Source organism: Anomaloglossus baeobatrachus, chromosome 1 (genome assembly GCF_048569485.1).
Source record: "Anomaloglossus baeobatrachus isolate aAnoBae1 chromosome 1, aAnoBae1.hap1, whole genome shotgun sequence".
NCBI lineage: Eukaryota > Metazoa > Chordata > Amphibia > Anura > Aromobatidae > Anomaloglossus > Anomaloglossus baeobatrachus.
Window position 1 is genome coordinate 55149018 of NC_134353.1, and position 26439 is coordinate 55175456.

The 26439-nt window shown below is 48.0% G+C and overlaps 1 protein-coding gene across 3 annotated transcripts in view; it reads left to right on the forward strand.

Annotated features, from left to right (window-relative positions):
- ST3GAL5 (ST3 beta-galactoside alpha-2,3-sialyltransferase 5) overlaps positions 1-26439 on the forward strand; it is a 196614-nt gene that overhangs the window by 144561 nt on the left and 25614 nt on the right. For all 3 annotated transcript variants that reach the window (XM_075332662.1, XM_075332669.1, XM_075332661.1), the window contains exon 3: positions 15236-15341. In XM_075332662.1, coding sequence (XP_075188777.1) covers positions 15236-15341 — 106 coding nt within the window. The remainder of the gene's footprint in view (positions 1-15235; positions 15342-26439) is intronic.

Sequence of the window (26439 nt, forward strand, 5' to 3'; positions counted from 1 at the left end):
CTGAAGCTGGTGCTGAAAATGGTTCTGATGCCCTGCTCTCTGTAAAGCACAAGTGATCGGATGATTAGAGCTTCAAGTCCCCAAAGGGGACTTATAAAAACAATAAAGAGTAAAAATTAAAACGTTTTTAAAAAATCCACTAAAAATAAAAGTTCAAATCACCCTCCTTTTGCCCCATTGAAAATAAAACAATAAAAAATACACATATTTGGCATCGCTGCATTGGTGAATACCCGATTTATCAAAATATAAAATAAATTCATTTGATATGTAAACAGTATAACAAAAAAGAAAATCTAAATATCAGAATTACTTCTTTTTTGTCTGCTGCGATATTACAATAAAATGCAATAACAGGTGATCAAAACATCACATCAATCCAAAAATGGTAGAACTAAAAAAAGGCAGCTCAAGCCGCAAAAAATAAGCCCTCTCTGAGCCCCAGATCTAAAAAAATGAGAACGCTACAGGTCTTGGAAAATGGCGACAAAAGTGCAATTTATTTTTTTTATTTTTACAATTTTCTGACTTTTTCTTCACCACTTAAATAAAAAAAACCTATACATGTTTGCTATCTCTGAACTCGTACTGACCTGGGGAATCATACTACCAGGTCAGTTTTACCATATAGTGAACATGGTAATTTAAAAAAAAAAAAAAAACAATTGTGGAATTGCATTTTTTTGCAATTTTACAGCAATTGAAATTTTTTTCTAAGTTTTCCAGTACAATATGTGGCAGAATGAATGGCGTCATTCAAAAGTACAACTCGTCCAGCAATAAAACAAGCCCTCGTATGGCTATATTGGATGAAAAAATAAAAAACTTTTAGCAATAAAAATGTTCATTAAGTTTTTCTCCGGTTTTGTGCAGCCTTCTGTATCTCTCTGGAGTCACATATGGAGCGGTCGGTGCACCCTGATTCCGCCTCATATTCTCCTCCGTCTCCAACTACTTATTATTATATGCTCATAAATGCAATATCAGACTACACAGGATGTTGTCTGTTACCGTGGAGACACATCGTTCTGCATAGGAGCTGGAAGCAGAAAAATTATTAAAATATTTTTCATAACACTTTGCAGAAGATGCTATTTTATGGCAAATGCTTTGCAGCAATTAAAAAAAAACAATAATGGGATTGCTCTTAAGGGTATGTTCACATGCTGCTTTTTGCTGCTTTTGTTCCTGCAGCAAAACCTGCTCTCTTGGCATTAAAAAAGGTGATTTTTTTGCTGCGTTTTTGTTGCCTTTTTTACTCTGTTTTTGTTTTATTGCTGTATATTTGGTGCATTTTTTGCTAAGTTTTTGCTGCATTTTTGTTTCATTTTTTTCTGTGTTTTTTTTTTTTTTGCTGCGTTATTGCTGTTTTTTTGTTGCATTTTTTGCTGTTTTCATTGCATTTTTTGCTGCATTTTTGTTTAATTTTTTATCTGTTTTTTCTGCTTTATTGCTGTATTTTTTACTGCTCTTTTGTTTCATTTTTTGCTTTACTTTCTGCTACGTTTTTATGTTTTTTTCTCTGTTTTTACTGCATTTTTGTTGGGTTTTTTGCTTCATTTTTATTCTTTTTTTTGCTGCTTTATTGCTCTATTTTTGTTGCATTTTTTGCTGTTTTATTGCATTTTTTGCTGCATTTTTCTTTCATTTTTTGCTGTACTGTGTGCTGCGTTTTGTTACTTTTTTGTTTTTACTGCGTTTTTGTTTCTTTTTTTGCTGTAATTTTGATTCTTTTTTGCTGCTTTATTGCCATATTTTTGCTGTTTTTATTGCATTTTTTGCTGCGTTTTTGTTTAATTTTTTTTATCCGTTTTTTTTGCTGCCTTATTGCTGTATTATTTGCTGCGTTTTGGTTTCTTTTTTGGTGTTTTTTGCTGCTTTATTCCTGTATTTTTTGCTGCGTTTTTGTTTCATTTTTACTTTGTTTTTGCTGCTTTATTGTTGTATGTTTTGCTGAGATTTTGTTACTTTTTTGCTGCTTTTTTACTGCATTTTTGTTACATTTTTTCTTCTGTTTTTTTGCTGTGGTTTTTTTCAGAATTTTTGTTTTGTTTTTGCTGCCTTTTTGCTGTACTTTTTTCTGCGTCTTTGATGTGTCATTTGTCTACAGTACATGTTTAAGTAAAATTAGTTTCATTCAAAGCAAAAGCAGAAGAAAATACAGCTGCATTTTTTTCACTCTCATTGCTTTCAATAGTGAAAAAAGCCGCAAAATCCCTGAAAAATTGACATGCTGCTGCTTTAAAAAATGCAGCAGTTTTCCATTTCAGTCAGAAAAAAAAGCAAGTGTGTGCAGGAGATTTCTGGAATCTCATAGCTTTTGCTAGTTGTGTAAAAATCAGATTTTTTATTTGCATAAAAAAGCAGCAAAAACGCTGAGTTCATTGAGGTCCTCTGGGGTCATGTTATCTGCGGTCACAGGTGGAGGGCCGTGGAAACCTCTAGCTGTGGTCGCGGCTAACCTGAGTGATGTCACCGCTGATTGTGCAGCCCATTCTGTCTCTGTCTGAAGCTCACAGTGGGCAGTCATGTTCCATGATCATGCACTGTGTGTTTAGATGTAGCAGAACTAGAATCGTCGTGGGACCTCGTGGGGATTACATCAGACCTGCAGGGATGTTTTTGAGATTAATAAAGTGGTGAAAGAGGGTGATTTTTTATCTTTTATTTCAAATAAGGATTTTTTCGGTGATTGTGATTACTTATTTTCACTTAATCTAGGGCTTAATGGCAGCTGTGAGCTGCCATTAACCCCTTATTACTCCGATTGCCTCCGCACCAGTGCAATCGGGAAGATCCAGGTAAAGTGCTGGGATTGTTGCATCTAATGGATGCGGCAATCCTGGGCAGCTGAAGGCTGATATTTATAGGCTGGGGGGCCCAATAAGCACAGGTCTCCCCAGCCTGAGAATACCAGCCCCCAGCTGTCGAGCTTTATCATGGCTGGGTATCAAAATTGGGGGGGACCGCACGCTGCTTTTTTGCCGCATGTGGTTTCTCTTATTTTAATACACAGCCAAGATAAGTGCACAGCTGGGCGCTGCAGCCTGTAGCCTTCTTTGTGCTGGGGACATAATACGGGGGGATCCTACTTAATTTTTTTTTCATTTATTTATTTTTACTGTACGCTATAGACCTGCAGACCGGGTCTGTTATTGGAAGCGTCAGACTCACTGTCAATCAGCGTGGGGGCGCGTCTGACTGCAACCAATCACATACACGGGTGGGCGGGGAAAGCAGTGAATATGTATGAGGCTAATGAGCGGCCCCAGAAGTGAATGTGCAGCCGCAGGAGCAATTACAGCCGCACCGGTAATTCAGTAAGTATAGAGCGCTTGCTTTATTATTTTTTTTCTTTATTTTCCTTTATTTTTTTTTATTACCTGGGTTCCGGATGGCGATTCCCTGAGAATTCCGGGCATTCGGATACCTATGAACCTGCGGGGGTTGGATTTTACAATCCAGGTCCGCCCATCAATATTTTTCACCCGATGAATAAAAAAAATACGCATTGTGAAAAACGTGTCAAAAACGCATGCATTTTTGGATGCGTTTTTGAGCCCCAGGCTGCGCTTCTGTGACCACAGGATGAAATTCTGTGGTCACCACAAAGATGCAGCGTGCGGAAATAGCCTAAAATTCTAACTATTTAAGGGGAACCGGTCATCAGACCTAGGCTGTGTTTATTTTGATACTCTACAGCATTTCCGAAAAAATATATTTTGTAAAGCCGAATGAGGAGTATACATCTCGGATGACTAGTCCGGGGGGATGGTCCGCTGTGGTTTGCCACAGCCCCGCTACCCTAGACTGACAGGTCTGCCCGTATACATAAGAAGAAACCTGTCACTTAAGGGGTGCGTGGCATCAAGAAGCCACCATGGACCGCCCCCTGGACTAGTCCTCCAAGATGTATAAACCCCTATCAGCTTTTCTCGGAAATACTGCAGAATTCCAGAATAAATCTATAAAGTCAGGTTCTGATTTTTGTTTTTTTTTAAAGGCCAAAATAAGTAATAAAACCCCTCCCCAGTCTGAGATCATACAGGGCGGTGGCATTACACGCCAGTCAGTGACTAATCCTCCGCACAGTTTACAGGATTTAGAAAACTGAGAAACTGTATAATGGGAGCATCGAGCGTGAGCTCAGGGGACGGGGTCTGTGCTCGGCCCGGAGAGGCACAGTGATCGCAGCTGATCACTGGCTCTCCCTGCAGAGAGGCCCTTATTGGTGAAGTATTTAACCCCAACGCTGGCAGAAAATGGCCCAACGCAAGGGCACAAAAGTATGGTGTACACGGCAAAGTCTAACCACACAGGGCCACAATACACCATCATTTACATACAAGCATCCGGAGCCATTTCCTCCAGTGCAACTAGCGTGACAGATTCTTACAAAGCGGAGCCGTCATCCTAACTTTCATCTCATAAATCAATAGTACACATGAAAATAAGCAACTCTGTAATATAGCTGATCTGACAAATCTGCCTCTTTCTCCTCCAGGACTGATCATTCACTCTCAATTCACTGGTAAAATCTGTATTCAGTGAAAACAGATGTTCCCATTGCTTAGATAGGAGATGACAGTTGGTGCTCATAACATTCTATGGAGAACTTGCAGCGGAATGTATGTTTCGGCCTCTGGCTCCTCCCCCTCTCCATAGAATTTAAAAGCATCAGCTGTTATCTCCCATCTCAGGGAAGACCTGTGCGCACTCAGGAGAATGATAGATCAGTAGTTGTCAATCATCTGCAGACAGACTTTCCCATTGTTGAGATAGGAGCTGACAGTTGGTGCTCTTAAAATTCTATGGAGAACTTGCAGCAGAATATCTATGTCGACCTCTAGCTGCTCCCTATGGAAAAACTGTTTTTAGGAGAACTGATCCTGATCAGTCACCTGCAGATAGACTTTCCCATTTCTGAGATATGAGATGACACTTGGTGCTCATAAAATTCTATGGAGAACTTGCAGCAGAAGGTCTGTGTCTGTCTCTAACTCCTCCCTATGGAGAAACTGGTTTCAAAAGAACTTGCAGCAGAATATCTATGTCGGCCTCTAGCTGCTCCCTATGGAGAAACTGGATTTAGGAGAACTTGCAGGAGAATATCAGCCTCTAGTTCCTCTCCCTCCATAGGATGTTATAAGCACCAACTGTCATCTTCTATCCCTGTAATAAGAAAATCTGTCTTCACTAACTTCAGATATTACCCATGAATTAAGAATGAAAGATCAGTCCTGATCCTGATCAATCACCTGCAGATAGACTTTCCCATTGCTGAGATATGAGATGACACTTGGTGCTCATAAAATTCTGTGGAGAACTTGCAGCAGAAGGTCTGTGTCTGTCTCTAACTCCTCCCTATGGAGAAACTGGTTTCAAAAGAACTTGCAGCAGAATATCTATGTTTGCCTCTAGCTGCTCTCTATGGAGAAACTGGTTTCAGGAAAACTTGCAGCAGAATGTCTGGGTCTTCCTCTGGCTCCTCCCCCTCCATAGAATTTTAAAAGCACCAACTGTTATTTTCTACACAGTAATAAGAAAATCTGTCTTCACTAACTTCAGATATTACCCATGAATTGAGAATGAAAGATCAGTCATGATCCTGATCAAGTCACCTACAGATAGACTTTTCCATTGCTGAGATAGGAGAAGACAGTTAGTGCTCATAAAATTCTATGGAGAACTTGCAGTGGAATGTCTGTGCTTGTGTATAGCTCCTCCCTATGGAGAAACTGATTTCAGGAGAACTTGCAGCAGAATATCTATGTCGGCCTCTAGCTGCTCCCTATGGAAAAACTGGTTTCAGGAGAACTTGCAGCAGAATATCTGCCTGCCTCTAGCTGCTCCCTATGGAGAAACTGGTTTCATGCGAACTTGCAGTAGAATGTCTCTGTCTTCCTCTAGCTCCTCCTCCTCCATAGAATGTTACAAGTACCAGCTGTCATCTTATATCCCAGTAATAAGAAAATCTGTCTTCACTAAGTTCAGATATTACCCATGAATTGAGAATGAAAGATCAGTCATGATCCTGATTAATCACCCGCAAATAGACTTTTCCATTGCTGAGATAGGAGAAGACAGTTGGTGGATATAACATTCTATGGAGAACTTGCAGTGGAATGTCTGTACCTGTCTCTAACTCTTCGCTATGGTGAAACTGTTTTCGGGAGAACTTGCAGCAGAATGTCTGTGCCTGTCTCTAACTCTTCCCTATGGAGAAACTGGTTTCCGGCGAACTTGCAGTAGAATGTCTGTGTCTTCCTCTAGCTCCTCCTCCTCCATAGAATGTTATAAGCACCAAGTGTCATCTTCTATCCCAGTAATAAGAAAATTTGTCTTCACAAACTTCAGATATTAACCATGAATTGAGAATGAATGATCAGTCCTGATCCTGATCAATCACCCGCAGATAGACTTTCCCATTGCTGAGATGACAGTTGGTGTTCAAAAAATTCTATAGAGAACTTGCAGCAGAATGTCTGTATCTTCCTCTAGCTCCTCCCTCTCCATAGAACTTTAAAAGCACCAACTGTCATCTCCTATCTCAGTAATAGGAAAATCTGTCTTCACAGAATTCACATTTTACCCGTTAATTGAGAATGAAAGATCCGGTCCTAGTCAGTCACCTGCAGACTTTCCCAAATGATCTCAGCCCGGTAGGGATTTTTCTCACTGGTCAGTAGGGAACAATATCAGGCGTACTGTCCGGGGCAGTAAGATGTTCCTACAATAACCATTATTCTAGAGGCTTCATATAATGAAAAAAAACCATTGTGACTGTCTGACTAATCTCGTCGGAGGAGAATTATGCACCACTCCCAAAGCTCATAGCTAACATTATTTGACAGAAGCTTAAAATAGCTGAGTACCTAATCTGGATACGCAAGTGTGCAGCACCTACGGCGAGGCGCCTACTAAATCTCAACCAGGGGTGTAGCTGACGGGGTGCGGAGATTGCAGTCACTCCAGAGCCACACAGCAAAAAGTCTCTCTGCCCATGAAAGGAGACCATCAGCTGGAAAAGTGGTGCACAGTTTTTCCAGGTTTTTACGTAGTGCACAATTTTTCCAGGTTTTTACATAGTGTACAATTTTTCCAGGTTTTTACGTAGTGCACAATTTTTCCAGGTTTTTCCGTAGTGCCAAATTTTTCCAGGTTTTTACGTAGTGCCCAATTTCTTTGTCGCTCCATTGGGAGACCCAGACAATTGGGTGTATAGGCTATGCCTCCGGAGGCCGCACAAAGTATTACACTAAAAGTGTAAAGCCCCTCCCCTTCTGCCTATACACCCCCCGTGCTCCCACGGGCTCCTCAGTTTTTATGCTTTGTGCGAAGGAGGCAGACATGCACGCACAGCTCCACAGATTGGTCAGCAGCAGCTGCTGACTATGTCGGATGGAAGAAAAGTGGGCCCATATAGGGCCCCCAGCATGCTCCCTTCTCACCCCACTCTTGTCGGCGGTGTTGTTAAGGTTGAGGTATCCATTGCGGGTACGGAGGCTGGAGCCCACATGCTGTTTTCCTTCCCCATCCCCCTTAGGGCTCTGGGTGAAGTGGGATCCTATCGGTCTCCAGGCACTGAGACCGTGCTTCATCCACAACTCCAGAGGAGCCTGCTGGATAGGAGCCGGGTATCGTTCAGGGACATGGCCCTGCTACTTGGAGGTACTCTGTGTCCCCGTGGGGACCGCGCACAGCAACACTCCAGCATTGCTGGGTGTGCTAGTGCACCGGGGACCGCGGCGCTGACCGGGTTAAATGTGCCATTACACACTCAGCGTCGCTGAGTGTGTTTGTGTATGGGGACTACCGCGCTGACCGCCGCTGCCATGGTTAACACTGCGGCGCGGCTGGGACTTGTAGTGCGCCGGGGACTTCCGCGCCGGCCGCGCTTATACGGCGGCCGCGCTTATTACTCGAGTCCCCGGCTTTTGCGGCCTAGTCTTTTTTCCTCCCGCCCCCAGCCCTGACAGGCAGGGGAAGGGCGGGACGCTGTACAGACGAGCAGCAATGAGGGCTGGAGCATGCTTTGCATACTCCATCCCCCTCACTGTGCACAGTGGGGCACCAGTTCCCGCACTTTCTGGGTCACGCCCACGGCTCCCTCCTCTCCTCAGGACGCCGGCAGCCATTCCTGTCAGCTCCTCGGACGCTGCAGAGGGGGACAAATTCTGGGAGACCCAGGCAGGGATTCTGGTGGCCTCACAACCGCTTTAAGCGGGTGGTAAGCAGCACCTGTGGTGCTAGCCCCATTGTGCAGAAGTGTAATTATAAATTATATGTTTATGGTATATACTTTACACTGTATGGTGCACAGTTGATTCTGGCTATATACCCTATTGTGTTGCTCAGGGAAGACAATAGCATGGCGCCCACAAAAGGCAGGGTTGCCAAAACACAGGCTTACTATGCTGCCTGCGCCGCATGTACGACGCCGCTACCGGCAGGTTCCACTGACCCTCATTGTGTGCTCTGCTCGGCCCCTGCTGCACTTACTCAGCCGGAGCCTCTGCTAAGAGGGGCCCAGGGGGAGCCACCTGCTGACACTATCCAGGTGACAGGGACGGAGTTTGCAGTCTTTACGGATAAACTCTCTGAAACTATGGCTAAGATACTAGAAGCCTTGCAGTCCAGACCGGTATCTCAGCACAGGGACACTGTTGAATCATTGTTCCCTGGCCCCCCTCAGTTGGACCAACAATGTCCCCCCGGGGTATCTCATAGATCCCAGGCTGGGGGCTCTGACACGGACCCCAGCCCCAGACCGATTAAGCGAGCTCGCTTGGAAATTCCCTCGACATCATCATATTGTTCAGGGTCTCAGCGGGGGGAATCTCTGGTTGATGACGCGGAGACAGCTGATCAGGATTCTGATCCTGAGGCCGCTCTCAATCTAAATACTCCGGACGGGGACGCCATAGTGAACGATCTTATTGCGTCCATCAATCAAATGTTGGATATTTCTCCCTCAGCTCCTCCGGTGGAGGAGTCAGCTTCTCAGCAGGAGAAATTCCGTTTCAGGTTTCCCAAGCGTACACCGAGTATGTTTCTGGACCACTCTGATTTCAGAGAGGCAGTCCAGAATCACCATGATTGTCCAGATAAGCGTTTTTCTAAGCGCCTTAAGGATACGCGTTATCCCTTTCCCCCTGACATGGTCAAAGGTTGGACTCAGTGTCCCAAGGTGGATCCTCCAATCTCCAGACTGGCGGCTAGATCCATACTTGCAGTGGAAGATGGGGCTTCACTCAAAGATGCCACTGACAGGCAGATGGAGCTCTGGTTGAAATCCATCTATGAAGCTATCGGCGCTTCTTTTGCCCCAGCATTCGCAGCCGTATGGGCGCTACAAGCTATATCAGCAGGTCAAGCGCAAATTGACGCAGCCACACGCAATTCCGCGCCGCAGGTGGCGTCCATAACCGCTCAGACGTCGGCATTTGCGTCTTACGCTATTAATGCTGTCCTGGACTCTGCGAGCCGTACGGCGGTTGCATCCGCCAATTCGGTGGTACTCCGCAGGGCCTTGTGGCTACGGGAATGGAAGGCAGATTCTGCTTCCAAAAAGCGCTTAACCAGTTTGCCAATTTCTGGCGACCGATTGTTTGGCGAGCGTTTGGATGAAATCATCAAACAATCCAAGGGAAAGGATACATCCTTACCCCAGCCCAAACCGAACATACCCCAACAGAGGAGGGGGCAGTCGAGGTTTCGGTCCTTTCGGGGCGCGGGCAGGTCCCAATTCTCCTCGTCCAAAAGGCCTCAGAAAGATCAAAGGAACTCTGATTCATGGCGGTCTAAGTCACGTCCTAAAAAGACCACCGGAGGTGCCGCTACCAAAGCGGCTTCCTCATGACTTTCGGCCTCCTCAATCCGCATCCTCGGTCGGTGGCAGGCTCTCCCGCTTTTGCGACACCTGGCTGCCGCGGGTAAAAGACCGTTGGGTGAGAGACATTCTGTCTCACGGTTACAAGATAGAGTTCACCTCTCGTCCCCCGACTCGATTCTTCAGGTCATCCCCGCCTCCCGAGCGAGCCGTGGCTCTTCTGCAGGCGCTGAGCACTCTGAAGGCAGAAGGAGTGGTGGTCCCTGTTCCTCTTCAGCAACAGGGTCACGGTTTTTACTCCAACCTGTTTGTGGTCCCAAAGAAGGACGGGTCTTTCCGTCCTGTCCTGGACCTGAAACTGCTCAACAAACACGTAAAGACCAGGCGGTTCCGGATGGAATCCCTCCGCTCCGTCATCGCCTCAATGTCCCAAGGAGATTTCTTTGCATCGATCGATATCAAAGATGCTTATCTCCACGTACCGATTGCTCCAGAGCACCAGCGCTTCTTGCGCTTCGCCATAGGAGACGAACACCTGCAGTTCGTGGCACTGCCGTTCGGCCTGGCAACAGCCCCACGGGTTTTCACCAAGGTTATGGCTACTGTAGTAGCGGTCCTCCACTCTCAGGGTCACTCGGTGATCCCTTACTTGGACGATCTGCTGATCAAGGCACCCTCTCAAGAGGCATGCCAACACAGCCTCGACGCTACTCTGGAGACTCTCCAGAGTTTCGGGTGGCTCATCAACTTTCCAAAGTCAAATCTGACACCAGCCCAATCGCTGACATATCTTGGCATGGAGTTTCATACCCTCTCAGCGATAGTGAAGCTTCCGCTGATCAAGCAGCGTTCACTACAGAAAGGGGTACAATCTCTCCTTCAAGGTCAGGCACACCCCTTGAGGCGCCTCATGCACTTCCTGGGGAAGATGGTGGCAGCAATGGAGGCAGTCCCTTTCGCGCAGTTTCACCTGCGTCCTCTTCAATGGGACATCCTACGCAAATGGGACAGGAAGCCGACGTCCCTCGACAGGAACGTCTCTCTCTCTCAGGCGACCAAAGCTTCCCTTCGGTGGTGGCTTCTTCCCACTTCATTATCGAAGGGGAAATCCTTCCTGCCCCCATCCTGGGAAGTGGTCACGACGGACGCGAGTCTGTCAGGGTGGGGAGCGGTTTTTCTCCACCACAGGGCTCAGGGTACGTGGACCCAGCAAGAGTCCTCACTTCAGATCAATGTTCTGGAAATACGGGCAGTGTACCTTGCCCTGAAAGCGTTCCAGCAGTGGCTGGAAGGCAAGCAGATCCGAATTCAGTCGGACAATTCCACAGCGGTGGCATACATCAACCACCAAGGCGGCACACGCAGCCGGCAAGCCTTCCAGGAAGTCCGGCGGATTTTGATGTGGGTGGAAGCCACGGCTTCCACCATCTCTGCAGTTCACATCCCAGGCGTGGAAAACTGGGAAGCAGATTATCTCAGTCGCCAGGGCATGGACGCAGGGGAATGGTCCCTTCACCCGGACGTGTTTCAGGAGATCTGTTGCCGCTGGGGGGTGCCGGACGTCGACCTCATGGCGTCCTGGCACAACAACAAGGTACCGACGTTCATGGCACGGTCTCAAGATCCCAGAGCTATGGCGGCAGACGCCTTAGTTCAGGATTGGTCGCAGTTTCAGCTCCCTTATGTGTTTCCTCCGCTGGCACTGTTGCCCAGAGTGTTACGCAAGATCAGGGCCGACTGCCGCCGCGTCATCCTCGTCGCTCCAGACTGGCCGAGGAGGTCGTGGTACCCGGATCTGTGGCATCTCACGGTCGGCCAACCGTGGGCACTACCAGACCGACCAGACTTGCTGTCTCAAGGGCCGTTTTTCCATCTGAATTCTGCGGCCCTCAACCTGACTGTGTGGCCATTGAGTCCTGGATCCTAGCGTCTTCAGGATTATCTCAAGAGGTTATTGCCACTATGAGACAGGCTAGGAAACCAACGTCCGCCAAGATCTACCACAGGACGTGGAAAATTTTCCTGTCGTGGTGCTCTGCTCAGGGTTTTTCTCCCTGGCCTTTTGCCTTGCCCACTTTTCTGTCCTTCCTTCAATCTGGACTGGAAAAGGGTTTGTCGCTCGGCTCCCTTAAGGGACAAGTCTCAGCGCTCTCTGTGTTTTTCCAAAAGCGCCTAGCCAGACTTCCACAGGTACGCACGTTCCTGCAGGGGGTTTGTCACATCGTTCCTCCTTACAAGCGGCCGTTAGAACCCTGGGATCTGAACAGGGTGCTGATGGTTCTTCAGAAACCACCATTCGAGCCAATGAGGGATATTTCTCTCTCACGCCTTTCGCAGAAAGTGGTTTTCCTAGTAGCAGTCACTTCTCTTCGGAGAGTGTCTGAGCTAGCAGCGTTGTCGTGCAAGGCCCCTTTCCTGGTGTTTCACCAGGACAAGGTGGTTCTGCGTCCGGTTCCGGAATTTCTCCCCAAGGTGGTATCCCCCTTTCATCTCAATCAGGATATCTCCTTACCCTCTTTTTGTCCTCATCCAGTTCACCAATGTGAAAAGGATTTGCACTTGTTAGATCTGGTGAGAGCACTCAGACTCTACATTTCTCGTACGGCGCCCCTGCGCCGCTCGGATGCACTCTTTGTCCTTGTCGCTGGCCAGCGTAAAGGGTCACAGGCTTCCAAATCAACCCTGGCTCGGTGGATCAAGGAGCCAATTCTCGAAGCTTACCGTTCTGCTGGGCTTCCGGTTCCCTCAGGGCTGAAGGCCCATTCTACCAGAGCCGTGGGCGCGTCCTGGGCTTTGAGGCACCAGGCTACGGCTCAGCAGGTGTGTCAGGCGGCTACCTGGTCGAGCCTGCACACTTTCACGAAACACTATCAGGTGCATACCTATGCTTCGGCAGATGCCAGCCTAGGTAGACGAGTCCTTCAGGCGGCGGTTGCCCACCTGTAGGAAGGGGCCGTTTTACGGCTCTATTACGAGGTATTATTTTACCCACCCAGGGACTGCTTTTGGACGTCCCAATTGTCTGGGTCTCCCAATGGAGCGACAAAGAAGAAGGGAATTTTGTTTACTTACCGTAAATTCCTTTTCTTCTAGCTCCAATTGGGAGACCCAGCACCCGCCCCTGTTTTTTTGTGTACACATGTTGTTCATGTTGAATGGTTTCAGTTCTCCGATATTCCTTCGGATTGAATTTACTTTAAACCAGTTTATAATTTTTTTCCTCCTTCTTGCTTTTGCACCAAAACTGAGGAGCCCGTGGGAGCACGGGGGGTGTATAGGCAGAAGGGGAGGGGCTTTACACTTTTAGTGTAATACTTTGTGCGGCCTCCGGAGGCATAGCCTATACACCCCAATTGTCTGGGTCTCCCAATTGGAGCTAGAAGAAAAGGAATTTACGGTAAGTAAACAAAATTCCCTTCTTTTCCAGGTTTTTCCGTAGTGCACAATTTTTCCAGGTTTTTACGTAGTGCCCAATTTTTCCAGGTTTTTCCATAGTGCACAATTTTTCCAGGTTTTTCCATAGTGCACAATTTTTCCAGGTTTTTACGTAGTGCCCAATTTTTCCAGGTTTCTCCATAGTGCACAATTTTTCCAGGTTTTTCCGTAGTGCCAAATTTTTCCAGGTTTTTACGTAGTGCCCAATTTTTCCAGGTTTTTCCATAGTGCACAATTTTTCCAGGTTTTTACGTAGTGCCCAATTTTTCCAGGTTTTTCCATAGTGCACAATTTTTCCAGGTTTTTCCATAGTGTACAATTTTTCTCAGGTCTTTCCATAGTGTACAATTTTTCCAGGTCTTTCCATAGTGCACAATTTTTCCAGGTCTTTCCATAGTGTACAATTTTTCCAGGTCTTTCCATAGTGTACAATTTTTCCAGGTCTTTCCATAGTGTACAATTTTTCCAGGTTTTTCAGTAGTGCAAAATATTTCCAGTTTTTCCATGGACACAATTTTTCCAGGTTTTTCTGTAGTGCACAATTTTTCCAGGTTTTTCCGTCGTTCACAGTAACGCAAGTGGATCAGCCATGTCCATCCTTCCCTCAAACTTAAGATCTGACATTTCTTTGGCTGTAAGGCCACGTTATACAGCAGAAGCCCTCCCCCACTGCTCAGACTTATTATGGTGTCCCCTCAGCCACCAGGAACAAGGTGGAACCACTTTTTTTTATACCCCATGTAGCTATGCTCCTGGGAGATAAGTGAATCAATTCGTAGGACCCTGGTGCGGCACCCACATCAGTGGCCCATGACAGCCACACGGGAGCCCTGCAAACCGCATCCGACATACAATTCTGATTTATAGACTCAGTGCTATCTCATGGGTTGCGCAAGACATCACACAGTGTCTAATAATCAGAAGCCATCACTGCCAACAGGTCCTCCCATCCGGTGGTCACAAAGTGTAGAGTAGGTTACTGTCTGTTGTTTAGGGCTACCGGCCATCTCTGCAGTCTATCAGATGTGACGGTTTCCTAGGCATGAGCATAGCAATTTAGTGACATGAGGATAACCCTTTAGTGGCATGAGCATTGCCCTTTAGTGACATGAGCATAGCCCTTTAGTGGCATGAACATAATCCTTTAGTTGCATGAGAATTGCCCTTTAGTGGCATGTGCATAGCCCTTTAGTGGCATGAACATAACCCTTTAATGGCTTGAGCATAACCCTTTAGTGACATGACCATAGCCCTTTAGTGGCATAAGCATAACTTTTTAGTTGCATGAGCATAACCCTTTAATGGCTTGAGCATAACCCTTTAGTGGCATGGCCATAGCCCTTTAGTGGCATATGCCTAGCTCTTTAGTGGCATGAGCATAGCCCTTTAGTGGCATGAGCATATCATTTTAGTGACAAGAGCATAACCCTTTAGTGGCATGAGCATAACCCTTTAGTTGCATGAGCATCACCCTTTAATGGCTTGAGCATAACTCTTTAGTGGCATAAGCTTAACCCTTTAGTGGCATAATGCAATAAGTCGTAACTAAAAGATAAATAAATGTATAAAAATATATACATGTCACAAACAAAACAAAAATAAGAAAGAATAAAAACAATATAAAAAATAATAATCAATATATGTCTAAATCTAAGTCATTCTTCAAATTCTTCAGTCTTTTCATGCTGGCCATGATCCTTCTCAAGGGGAAGGACCCTCCAAGTCCGATGTCTGTCATTTTTGGGGCTTTTTAGTGGATGTGTGTACTTTGAATATTTTTTCATTGCAGAATTTTTCATAAAAGACGTGGCCGGAGGAAGAAATGTTTTGCGGTAACATGGCCACTTGTGATGGGTCAGCGTCAGGCCGCTGCTTGCTGACAGTTTCCATGTCCTCACTCGATCGTCTTTTTACACGTGCATCATTGCAGTCCCGTATGTTATATTGAACTTCTTGCTTGTCTTTTAGGATTCTGTTATTCATCGGCTTCATGACATGCATCCTGTACATCTGTAAAGTGGGACTGGACGCCGAGACGTGCGACCTCCGAGCCGTGGAGCCCAATCATATAAAGGTTGGATATGATGTGATTAGTGATCATTATTGGGGGAAAACTCATGCAAAAAAAAAAAGTGGGGGGTTCTCGTAAAGCTGCCAATCAAATCGCAGCCATGGACAATGATAGTTTTTTCCATAAATTCCAGTGCCAGATCCTGTTTCTCTCCGGGTAGATTGGACGTATTTGGCAGTTCTGTCCATAGAGAACACATGGGGGAGCCGGGAGAGCTGGGTGTTCCCCACTTTCTATCGATTTCTCTCGGCTTCTGTAAATGGAGGCACCAACTTCACCGTGTGCAGAATTATTAGGCAAGTTGTATTTTAGAGGATTTTTTTTATTATTGATCCACAACTATGTTCTCAATCACCCAAAAGACTCATAAATATCAAAGCTTAATATTTTTGGAAGTTGGAGTAGGTTTTTTTTTAGATTTGGCTATCTTAGGAGGATATCTGTTTGTGCAGGTAACTATTACTGTGCAGAATTATTAGGCAACTTATTAAAAACCAAATCTATTCCCATCTCACTTGTTTATTTTCACCAGGTAAACCAATATAACTGCACAAAATTTAGAAATAAACATTTCTGACATGCAAAAACAAAACCCCAAAAAATTAGTGACCAATATAGCCACCTTTCTTTATGATGACACTCAACAGCCGACCATCCATAGATTCTGTCATTGCTTGATCTATTTACGATCCACATTGCGTGCAGCAGCCACCACAGCCTCCAGACACTGCTCCGAGAGGTGGACTGTTTTCCCTCTCTGTAGATCTCACATTTTATGAGGGACCACAGGTTCTCTATGGGGTTCAGATCAGGTGAACAAGGGGGCCATGTCATTATTTTTTCATCTTTTAGACCTTTACTGGCCAGCCACGCTGTGGAGTAGTTGGATGCATGTGATGGAGCATTGTCCTGCATGAAAATCATGTTTTTCTTGAAGGATACCGACTTCTTCCTGTACCACTGCTTGAAGAAGTTGTCTTCCAGAATTTGGCCGTAGGTCTGGGAGTTGAGCTTCACTCAATCCTCAACCCGAAAAGGTCCCACAAGTTCATCTTTGATGATACCAGCCCTTACCAGTACCCACCTCCACCTTGCTGGCGTCTGAGTCGGAGTGGAGCTCTCTGCCCTTTACTGATCCAGCCTCTGGCCCATCCATCTGGCTCATCAAGAGTCAGTCTCATTTCATCAGTCCATAAAACCTTTGAAAAATCAGTCTTAAGATATTTCTTGGCCCAGTCTTGACGTTTTATCTTATGTTTCTTGGTCAGAGGTGGTGGTTTTTCAGCCTTCCTTACCTTGGCCATGCCCCTGAGTATGGCACACCTTGTGCTTTTTGATACTCCAGTAACATTGCAGTTCTGAAATATGGCCAAACTGGTGGCAAATGGCATCTTCGCAGCTTCACGCTTGATTTTCCTCAATTCATGGGCAGTTATTTTGCACCTTTTTTGCCCAACACGCTTCTCGCGACCCTGTTGGCTTTTTGCCATGAAACGCTTGATTGTTCGGTGATCACGCTTCAAAGGTTTGGCAATTTCAAGACTGCTCCATGCCTCTGCAAGACATCTCACAATATTGGACTTTTCAGAGCCCGTCAAATCTCTCTTCTGACCCATTTTGGCAAAGGAAAGGAAGTTGCCTAATAATTAAGCACCCCTTATATAGGGTGTTGATGTCATTACACCGCACCCCTCCTCATTACAGAGATGCACATCACCTGATTTACTTAATTGGTAGTTGGCTCTCAGCCTATACAGCTTGGAGTAGGACGACATGTATAAAAGTATCATGTGATCAAAATACTCATTTGCCTAATAATTCTGCACACAGTGTAGTACAGACCCGCATCGGTGCCTCCTTGCCTGACGGAGAATAAGGAATGCATGACGGAATAATGGAGGAGATGGATAACGCACCGGTCCTTCCGCCACGTACTGATCAATCTACCTGGAAGACCACGTTGAAAAAGAAAAGCATGTACGCCGCCGACTGATCTGTAACACTACACCAGTCCGGGCAGGGACCAGCGACTCTTCTGTCCTCCCCAGTGTGAAACTGGATCCTGCCCCCAGGGATTGCTTGTTTGTCATCCCCGAGGTGGATCCCAGCAGATGCATTAAGGAGAACCTGAGGAGGCGTCTTACGTGACACAGTCGCTTCTTTATTGTTACCATTTATATAATTAAGACCTTACTATTGACCCCCCGGGATCTGCGGAAGAGGCACAATAATAACGGTGCTGGCCTTGGAAAAAGAAGAATAATCTAGTGCTGAAAACCTCTCTAGCAGCCTTATATTTAGGATTCATGGTGTGGACCCCATTCCTTATGGATGTTGTGCTGTGAGCTCTCTGCCAGGCCCTTTTTGTAGGAGAGAACTTGCAGTACCGTTAACAGCCACTACAGAAAGTGTGGCGCTGTGCCATTTCCGCTGCACTGCTGCCACTTCAATCAAGGAATTCATTACGAGTCGATCCGATATCCTAAGGATAAGTCATCCATATTAACCCTTTTCATTCTTTGGCATCTCTGCAATAGCTTTTATTCAGTCTAGCAGAAGAAAATGTCGTCTTCTGCTGTCAGTTGGGGACCTTTAGGAGACAACAGAAGGAGTTTATTACCGCTTGCCCTCTTTTCTACTAGCTATATAGTCCTCACTGAGCGCAGTCAATGTGTGCAGTTACTAGCTATATAGTCCTCACTGAGCGCAGTCAATGTGTGCAGTTAATAGCTACATAGTGCTCACTGAGCGCAGTCATTGTGTGCAGTTAATAGCTACATAGTGCTCACTGAGCGCAGTCATTGTGTGCAGTTACTAGCTACATACTGCTCACTGAGTGCAGTCATTGTGTGCAGTTACTAGCTACATAGTGCTCACTGAGTGCAGTCATTGTGTGCAGTTACTAGCTACATAGTGCTCACTGAGTGCAGTCATTGTGTGCAGTTAATAGCTACATAGTGCTCACTGAGCGCAGTCATTGTGTGCAGTTACTAGCTACATAGTGCTCACTGAGTGCAGTCATTGTGTGCAGTTACTAGCTACATAGTGCTCACTGAGCGCAGTCACTGTGTGCAGTTACTAGCTACATAGTGCTCACTGAGCGCAGTCACTGTGTGCAGTTAATAGCTACATAGTGCTCACTGAGTGCAGTCATTGTGTGCAGTTAATAGCTACATAGTGCTCACTGAGCGCAGTCATTGTGTGCAGTTAATAGCTACATAGTGCTCACTGAGCGCAGTCATTGTGTGCAGTTACTAGCTACATAGTGCTCACTGAGTGCAGTCATTGTGTGCAGTTACTAGCTACATAGTGCTCACTGAGCGCAGTCACTGTGTGCAGTTACTAGCTACATAGTGCTCTTGAGCGCAGTCACTGTGTGCAGCTACATAGTGCTCACTGAGCGCAGTCACTGTGTGCAGTTAATAGTTACATAGTGCTCACTGAGTGCAGTCACTGTGTGCAGTTACTAGCTACATAGTTCTCACTGAGCGCAATCATTGTGTGCAGTTACTAGCTACATAGTGCTCACTGAGCGCAGTCACTGTGTGCAGTTACTAGCTACATAGTGCTCACTGAGCGCAGTCACTGTGTGCAGGTAATAGCTACATAGTGTTCACTGAGCACAGTCACTGTGAGCAGTTACTAGCTACATAGTGCTCACTGAGCGCAGTCACTGTGTGCAGTTACTAGCTACATAGTTCTCACTGAGCGCAGTCACTGTGTGCAGGTAATAGCTACATAGTGCTCACTGAGCGGGCACTGTGTGCAGTTACTAGCTACATAGTGCTCACTGAGCGCAGTCACTGTGTGCAGTTACTAGCTACATAGTGCTCACTGAGCGCAGTCACTGTGTGCAGGTAATAGCTACATAGTGCTCACTGAGCGGGCACTGTGTGCAGTTAATAGCTACATAGTGCTCACTGAGCGCAGTCACTGTGTGCAGTTAATAGCTACATAGTTCTCACTGAGCGCAGTCACTGTGTGCAGTTACTAGCTACATAGTGCTCACTGAGCGCAGTCATTGTGTGCAGTTAATAGCTACATAGTGCTCACTGAGTGCAGTCACTGTGTGCAGTTAATAGTGTGAGGTAACGTGGTCGGCTGCATGGCAGAAGACACGGGATCCAGGCACCAATGGTCACAGCACACGGTTTATTTCACAAACCAAAAGTCCAACAACAATATACATGTGCTCCCCGGGCAGACACTCAGGGAGTTGTGTTCACTCCCTCACACTAAGGCCCCACGCCCATGTTCCTGTTTCCTTTTAACCCTCCTTTCAGCCTGCAGGGAAACAGCATAAACCCTGGAGTGGAGTTGCTTTCTATACATGGAGTGAGCGCAACCGGGGCGAGGCGTACCGGCCGTCATAGATAACCCCGGTCACAGTCTCACATACCCCCCCCCTCAGTTCAAGCGAGCGGGGATGAACTCCTGCCATCAAACACGGGCCGCAGGACAAGGCATCGGCATTGCCCTGCAACCTACCGGCCCGGTGTTCAACTGTAAACCAGAAGTTCTGCAGAGAAAGTAACCACCGGGTAACCCGGGCATTCCTTTCCTTGGCGGACCTCATCCAGACCAGCGGAGAGTGATCAGTCACCAAGCGAAACTGTCGTCCCAGCAGGTAATAGCGGAGGGACTCCAAGACCCACTTGATCGCCAGGCACTCCTTCTCCACTACGCTATAATTCCGCTCGGGAGGGGTGAGCTTCCTACTTAAGAAGGTGACGGGGTGTTCCTCCCCCTGAACCACCTGAGACAGCACTGCCCCCAGGCCGACCTCAGAGGCGTCAGTCTGTACTATGAACTCCTTCCGGAAATCAGGGTTGACAAGAACGGGCTGTCCGCACAGGACCCCCTTCAGGACCCGGAAGGAGTCCTCGGCCTGCGGAGTCCAGCGCACTATGACGGACTTCTTGCCTTTGAGAAGGTCCGTCAAGGGGGCTGATAGTCCCGCAAAATTCTTTACAAACCTCCTGTAGTACCCCACGATACAAAGGAAGGCCCTAACCTGCTTCGTGGTCAGGGGTCTAGGCCACTTCTGGATCGCCTCAACTTTGTTAATTTGGGGCTTAATCACTCCTTGGCCTATTACGTAGCCCAAGTAGCGGGCTTCCGTGAGCCCCAACGCACATTTCTTGGGATTGGCTGTCAATCCGGCTGTTCGGAGCGCGTTCACCACCGCTTGTACCTGTGCCAAGTGGGTCTGCCACTCAGAGCTGTAAATAATGATGTCATCAAGGTACGCTGATGTATACGCCTGGTGGGGTTCCAGCACCAGGTCCATCAACCTCTGGAACGTGGCCGGAGTGCCATGTAACCCAAAAGGCAAGACAACATAGTCGAAGAGACCCTCCGGTGTAACAAAAGCAGTTTTCTCCTTGGCAGACTCCGTCAGTGGCACCTGCCAATACCCCTTGGTTAGGTCGAGCGTGGTGAAATATCGCGCCTGTCCCAGCCTATCAATTAGCTCATCCACCCGGGGCATGGGCTAGAGATCGAACTTGGATACTTCTTCAATCTCCTAAAGTTGTTGCAGAACCTTAAGGAGCCATCGGGTTTTGGTATTAGGACAATGGGACTAGCCCATTCACTCCGGGATTTTTCGATGACCCCGAGGCGTAGCATTGTCTTCACTTCCTCTGATATGGCTTGTCTTCGAGCCTCCGGCACCCGGTATGACTTCAGGCGTACCTTCAGGTGAGGCTCGGAGACAATGTCATGTCGTATCAGACTGGTCCTACCAGGCAGTTCGGAGAAGACATCGGGGTTCTGCTGAACCAGCCGTCTGGCCTCTCGCCTCTGTTGCTTGGTGAGGGCTTCTCCAATCCTTACTTCCGGTTCGTCCTCTCCGGAAGTCGCTGGAGCCGGGTTTGAACGACCCGAAGAGGAGGGAGATGGGAAAAAAGCAACCATCAGGCTTTCCCGTTCCTGCCAAGGTTTTAATAGGTTGACATGGTATATTTGTTCAGGTTTCCGCCTATCGGGCTGCAATACCTTATAGTTGACCACCCCGACTCTTTCCTTTATCTCGTAGGGGCCTTGCCACTGAGCCAGGAATTTACTCTCCGCCGTGGGGATCAATACCAACACCCGATCCCCGGGGTTAACCCCTTAACGACCTTGGACGTACTGAGTACGTCATGGTGACATGGTGCTAAACGACCCATGACGTACTCAGTACGTCATGGCGAAATCGCGGTCCCGGAGCCCCGGGGAGTGAAATTTGTTTACTTAAACGGTAGATTCGGGAAGGAGGGGACCTCTGCCTGACCTCAGGAGGGGTGGTGCCTCCTCCCCGAACCTACAGAGGCTTTGATTGGCTGACGAACGCCGCTCAGCCAATTACAGCCACTGTAATGTTCCAGCCATTGAAAATGGCTGGAACATTGAAATCCAGCCCTGATCAGTGCTGCTGTAGCACTGGCCATTGGCTGGAGCTGGGTGATCGATGCTTCACCCGCCCCAGCTCTGATTGGAGAGACCGGTCTTGTGACCGCTCTCTCCAATCAATGTGGATCTGCGGCCTGTGACCGTCCCTGGAAGCCGAGGAGAGTGGTAAGTTGCTGTCCCCGCTGCCCGCCCGCCCCTGTCCCCGCCGCCCGTCCCTGTCCCCGATCGCCCCGCCGCTGCTCCCGATCCACCGCTGTCCCCGCCGCTGTCTCCAATCGCCCCGCCATGCTCCCGCTCCACCGCTGTCCCCGCCGCTGTCTCCGATCGCCCCGGCGCCATGCTCCCGCTCCACCGCTGTCTCCGCCGCTGTCTCCGATCGCCCCGGCGCCATGCTCCCGCTCCACCGCTGTCCCCGCCGCTGTCTCCGATCGCCCCGCCATGCTCCCGCTCCACCGCTGTCCCCGACGCTGTCTCCGATCGCCCCGGCGCCATGCTCCCGCTCCACCGCTGTCCCCGCCGCTGTCTCCGATCGCCCCGCCATGCTCCCGCTCCACCGCTGTCCCCGCCACTGTCTCCGATCGCCCCGGCGCCATGCTCCCGCTCCACCGCTGTCCCCGCCGCTGTCTCCGATCGCCCCGGCGCCATGCTCCCGCTCCACCGCTGTCCCCGCCGCTGTCTCCGATCGCCCCGGCGCCATGCTCCCGCTCCACCGCTGTCCCCGCCGCTGTCTCCGATCGCCCCGCCATGCTCCCGCTCCACCGCTGTCCCCGCCGCTGTCTCCGATCGCCCCGGCGCCATGCTCCCGCTCCACCGCTGTCCCCGCCGCTGTCTCCGATCGCCCCGCCGCTGTCTCCGATCGCCCCGCCGCTGTCCCCGCCGCCGCTCCCGATCCACTGCTGCCCCCGAATCGGCCCCCACTGTTCCCGATCGGCGGCCGCCGCCGCCACCGCCTCCTTCATCGGCTGCCCCTTCTCCATCGCCACACCTCCTATCCCTCCATGTGCTGCAAGCCACCCTCCCCCCACGTGGGGGGAGGGTGGCTTGCAGCACATGTGGGGGGAGGGTGGCTTGCAGCACATGTGGGGGGAGGGTGGCTTGCAGCACATGTAGGGGGACGGTGGCTTGCAGCACATGTGGGGGGAGGGTGGCTGGCTTGCAGCACATGTGGGGGGAGGGTGGCTGGCTTGCAGCACATGTGGGGGGGGGGAGGGTGGCTTGCAGCACATGTGCTGCAAGCCAGCCACCCTCCCCCCACATGTGCTGCAAGCCAGCCACCCTCCCCCCACATGTGCTGCAAGCCACCCTCCCCCCACATGTGCTGCAAGCCAGCCACCCTCCCCCCACATGTGCTGCAAGCCAGCCACCCTCCCCCTACATGTGCTGCAAGCCACCCTCCCCCTACATGTGCTGCAAGCCACCCTCCCCCCGGGGCCCCCCCTCCTCCATGTGCCATCTCTCTCTCCCATCAGACTCTGCCCCCCTCCCCGATCTGCTGCCTGCTCTCTCCCATTTTCCATCTACTGCCCCCTCTCACCCTCCTCGATCTGTTGCCTCCTTCATCTGCTGCCTCTTCTGTCTGCTGTGATCCTGCTGCCTAGATCCATCCTGTAAGGTAGGTATCCCCATCTCACCTCCCCCCCCCCCATCCTCTGCCGCTCCTCCATCCGCTGCGCCATTTCCCATCCATCCGCTGCGCCATTTCCCATCATCCATCCGCTGCGCCCTTTCCCATCCTCTGCCGCTCCTCCACCCGCTGCGCCCTTTCCCATCTTCCATCCGCTGCGCCCTTTCTCATCTGCCGCCCCGCCCTCTCGCATCGCATTATCCAGCGCAGTTGCTCGCTTCCAGACTGCAGTGGATGATGCGATGCGAGACTCGTGCATTGCTCTCACGTTTGGCACTGGTCTTGGCAGGCGCTCATTTTTTTTTTTTTTCTACTGATGTCTGTATTTTTTATTTCGCCAAACTAATTTTTTTTGTATGGGGGGGGGTCTAGGTTCCAAAATGGGATCACATGTGGGGGAGCTCCATTGTTTAGGCACCTCAGGGGGTCTCCAAATGAAACATGGCGTCTGCTAATAATTCCAATCAATTTTACTGTGAAATGGCGCTCCTTCTCTTCTGAGCCCCGCCGTACGCCCAAACAATTGATTTCCACCACATATGAGGTATCGTCGTACTCAGGAGAAATTGCACAATACATTTTATGGTGCATTTTTTCCTGATACCCTTGTGGAAAAAAAAGCTACCTGTTTGAAAAAACAATTTTGTGGTAAAAAAAATAAAATATTTTCACGGCTGAACATTACAAACGTTTGTGAAGCCTCCAGGGGTTCAAAGTGCTCCCTAAACAGCTAGATAAATTCCATGAGGGGTCTAGTTTCCAAAATGGGGTCAATTGTGGGGGAGCTCCATTGTTTAGGCACTTCAGGGGGGTCTCCAAACGCAACATGGCGTCCGCTAATAATTCCAACCAATTTTGCTGTGAAATGGCACTCCTTGCCTTCCGAGTCCTGCTGTGTGCCCAAACATTTGATTTCCACCACATATGAGGTATCTGCGTACTCAGGAGAAAATGCACAATACATTTTATGGTGCATTTTTTCCTGATACCCTTGTGATAAAAAAAGCTACCTGGTTGAAGCAACAGTTTTGTGGTAAAAAATTTTTTTTTTCTTTTCACGGCTCAACGTTATAAACTTCTGTGAAGCCCCCAGGGGTTCAAAGTGCACATCAAACATCTAGAAAAAATATTTGAGGGCTCTAGTTTCCAAAATGGGGTCACTTATGGGGAAGCTCCATTGTTTAGGCACCTCGGGGAGTCTTCAAACCCGACATGGCGTCCGCTAATGAGTGCAGCTAATTTTGCACTCAAAAATTCAAATGGCGCTCCTTGCCTTCCGAGTCCTGCTGTGTGCCCAAACATTTGATTTCCACCACATATGGGGTATCTGCGTACTCAGGAGAAAATGCACAATACATTTTCTGGTGCATTTTTTCCTGATACCCTTGTGATAAAAAAAAGCTACCTGGTTGAAGCAACAGTTTTGTGGTAAAAAAAATTTTTTTTCTTTTCACGGCTCAACGTTATAAACTTCTGTGAAGCCCCCAGGGGTTCAAAGTGCACATCAAACATCTAGAAAAAAATATTTGAGGGCTCTAGTTTCCAAAATGGGGTCACTTATGGGGGAGCTCCATTGTTTAGGCACCTCGGGGAGTCTTCAAACCCGACATGGCGTCCGCTAATGAGTGCAGCTAATTTTGCACTCAAAAATTCAAATGGCGCTCCTTGCCTTCCGAGTCCTGCTGTGTGCCCAAACATTTGATTTCCACCACATATGGGGTATCTGCGTACTCAGGAGAAAATGCACAATACATTTTATGGTGCATTTTTTCCTGATACCCTTGTGAAAATACTAATTTTTATGGCTAAAGTAACATTTTTGTGTTAAAAAAGTAAAATTTTCATTTTTTCGTCTACATTGCTTTGGTTGCTGTGAAGCTCCTAAAGGGTTAATAAACTTCTTGGACGTGGTTTTGAGCAGAGTGAGGGGTGCAGATTTTAGAATTGGGTCACTTTTGGGTATTTTCTGTCGCCTAGGTTTCTCAAATCACTCCAAATGTGATTTGGTACCTAAAAAAATTTTTTTTTGTAAATTTTGTTGGAAAAATGAGAAATTGGTGATGAACTTTGAACCCTTCTAACTTCCTAACGGAATTTTTTTTTTTTTCAAAAATTGCGCTGGTGTAAAGTAGACATGTGGGATATGTTATTTAGTAACTTTTTTGTGTGACATATCTCTCAGATTTATGGGCATAAAATTTCAAATTTTGAAGATTGCAAAATTTTCAAAATTTTCACAAATAAACGCAAAACATATCGGCCTAAATTTACCACTGACATGAAGTACAATATGTCACGAAAAAACAATCTCAGAATCGCCAGGATCCATTGAAGTGTTCCAGAGTTATAACCTGTCAAAGTGACACTGGTCAAAATTGCAAAAAATGGCCGGGTCTTTAAGGTGAAAACAGGCTGGGGGCTGAAGGGGTTAAAGGTCCGCACGGTGGCTTGTCTATTGTAGCGGCCGCTTTGCGCGGCCTGAGCCTCCTGTAAATGCTCCTTCACAATTGGCATGACCGCGCTTATGCGGTTCTGCATTCCTAAAATGTGTTCAATCACACTTTTATGGGGGGTGGACTCTTGCTTCCATGTTTCCTTTGCCAGGTCCAACAATCCCCGGGGATGTCGCCCGTATAACAACTCAAACGGCGAAAATCCCGTGGATGCCTGTGGCACCTCTCGTATGCCAAACATTAAATAGGGAAGCATCATGTCCCAGTCTTTCCCGTCTTTGGAAATCACCCTTTTGAGCATGGTTTTCAGAGTTTTATTGAATCGTTCCACTAAACCGTCCGTCTGAGGATGATACACAGACGTACGCAACTGCTTGATCTGGAGTAGCCGGCATAGCTCTTTGGTCACTTTAGACATGAATGGGGTCCCCTGATCCGTAAGGATCTCCTTGGGCAACCCCACCCGGCAGAACACAGCAAACAACTCCCGAGCTATAAGCTTTGCTGCAGTATGTCTGAGAGGTATCGCCTCTGGATACCGGGTGGCATAGTCAACGATCACTAGGATGTGTTGGTGCCCTCGAGCGGACTTTACGAGGGGCCCCACCAGATCCATCCCTATCCGTTC